Genomic DNA, 2024 nt, shown 5'->3' with positions numbered 1-2024 from the left:
AAAAAGAAATAACAATTGTCAACCTCCACCCACTCTTCAGTTCATGAAAAGCTCAGTGACAGTTGACAACAATAAAGACAAGGATACATCATACTGAAAAAATGGTAATATTGAACATATTTAGCCTGAGGCTTTGTGGAGTGCTTAAAACTTTATATGACAACGCCTTGGGGATTATCGATGACGTTATTGCATGTGACAAAGAGCGTAAAGGAAAAGGAAATATGTGACAAAAGACAATTTTGGTTTTCCCCATTTGCACAGACACATTATAAAAGGGAGGCAGGTAAGTGGACCTCACATTTGTGAACAAACTGCTGTTGGGAGCGGTTTGTGTTGATGAAGGATCGATACAGAAAGGAGATTCCTCAATGAGAAGAATGATGTCTCTTCTCTTCCTCCTGGTCCTGCTGTGTGCTCCCCATGGGACGGCTGGTGAGTAGATTCAGGTCAATCGATGTGGATAAACCACCCAGGGAGGGTTAGGGATGGTCTATGGTGTAGTGATTGATGGTGGTGAGCAGACACCATACGGAGAGCCTAATTTTCTCAATAAAACATCTACAGACCCAACAAGGGAAGGGTAGATCCTACACTTAGAATTTCCCCTATTATATATCATATATCTGTTCCCCAGCAAACTCAATAATATAACATATTAGGTATGAAATCACATAAATCTGCCAGTGTGAACAACAGCTTGTGAAAGAGATAAATGCAAACTCCCAAAGCTGATTTAAATTTATTGATAGTAAAAACAAAAATAGTCTGAGCATGTGGGTCCATTTACAAGATAGCTCAGATTGGGGACAAAAAGGTAAATCGAAAAACTTATCTTCTTTAGCTCTTTGTATACAAAGGAAAATTGTTCAGCTCAAGTCCGTCACAGGAGCAGTATTACCACAACCTCACATGAACCACAATTCCAGGGAATTAATATGTTACAGAGACAGAAAGATTAAAGGTGAGCAAAGCCCTGGGACCAGATGGCTTACACCCATGTGTGCTTAGGGAGCTGAGCTCTGTTATTTCAAAGCCATTGTTTCTAATTTTACAGACTCTTTAATGGCTGGCTTGGTGCCACTGGATTGGTGCAAGACTAATGTGGTGCCTATATTGAAAAAAAGGGTTTAACGTCTTAACTACAGACTGGTTAAAGTTTTATAGTAAGTAAGATACTTAAGAGATTGTATATACTTTAGTTCCATGTTGGTGGAACCATCAGACATACCCAATTATGGCACTATCACTTCCATAAAAAATGCTTCAACCCTTTCTCCCACATTCCAAAAATAATGGGATCAGAGAAACTCAATACATTTGGGGCTTTAAATGTACCTTGACATAGATACTCAATACAAATTTAATAACATAGACAAAGTTTTATTGTGTCATCGAAACAAGGCTAAAATCATACACCAAAAGGCATTGAACATCATATATGTTCGACTGTGATATACAGTACACACAGTTATGTGATGGTCAAAATTACAGGAGTAATGAACTGATGCGTTTCACAGTTTTACTGCTTTCACCTTTAGTTTGAAAAAGCAAATGGCTGTATAGAGATAGCAATATATAAATTACAACACAGGGGAAAAAAATTATATATATATATATATATATATATATATATATATATAAATGGGGTCTGGATTCGGCTTTATTGTGGTTTGTCCTGAACTGGTTTACATTGATCCCATCCCTACTTACTGGGCATGAAAGGTCCTTAGCCAAAATGTGACAGAGATAGATAGATAGATAGATAGATAGATAGATAGATAGATAGATAGATAGATAGATAGATAATAGATAGATAGATAGATAGATAATAGATAGATAATAGATAATAGATAGATAGATAATAGATAGATAATAGATAGATAGATAGATAGATAGATAGATAGATAATAGATAGATAGATAGATAGATAGATAGATAATAGATAGATAATAGATAGATAGATAGATAGATAGATAGATAGATAGATAGATAGATAGATAGATAATAGATAGATAGATAGA

The 2024-nt window shown here is 35.5% G+C and overlaps 1 protein-coding gene across 1 annotated transcript in view; it reads left to right on the top strand.

Moving 5' to 3' along the window:
• The first annotated feature begins 287 nt into the window (after positions 1-287).
• LOC149470700 (uromodulin-like) overlaps positions 288-2024 on the top strand; it is an 81367-nt gene continuing 79630 nt past the window's right edge. Inside the window, exon 1 of the mRNA XM_089661615.1 lies at positions 288-435. Coding sequence (XP_089517741.1) covers positions 372-435 — 64 coding nt within the window. The 5' untranslated portion in view covers positions 288-371. The remainder of the gene's footprint in view (positions 436-2024) is intronic.

Source organism: Staurois parvus, unplaced genomic scaffold (genome assembly GCF_062004578.1).
Source record: "Staurois parvus isolate SC_StPar_1 unplaced genomic scaffold, SC_StPar_1.0 ptg000034l, whole genome shotgun sequence".
Lineage (NCBI taxonomy): Eukaryota > Metazoa > Chordata > Amphibia > Anura > Ranidae > Staurois > Staurois parvus.
The sequence above is the reverse complement of the archived record's forward strand: the minus strand, read 5'-3'. Positions and strand labels throughout refer to the sequence as shown.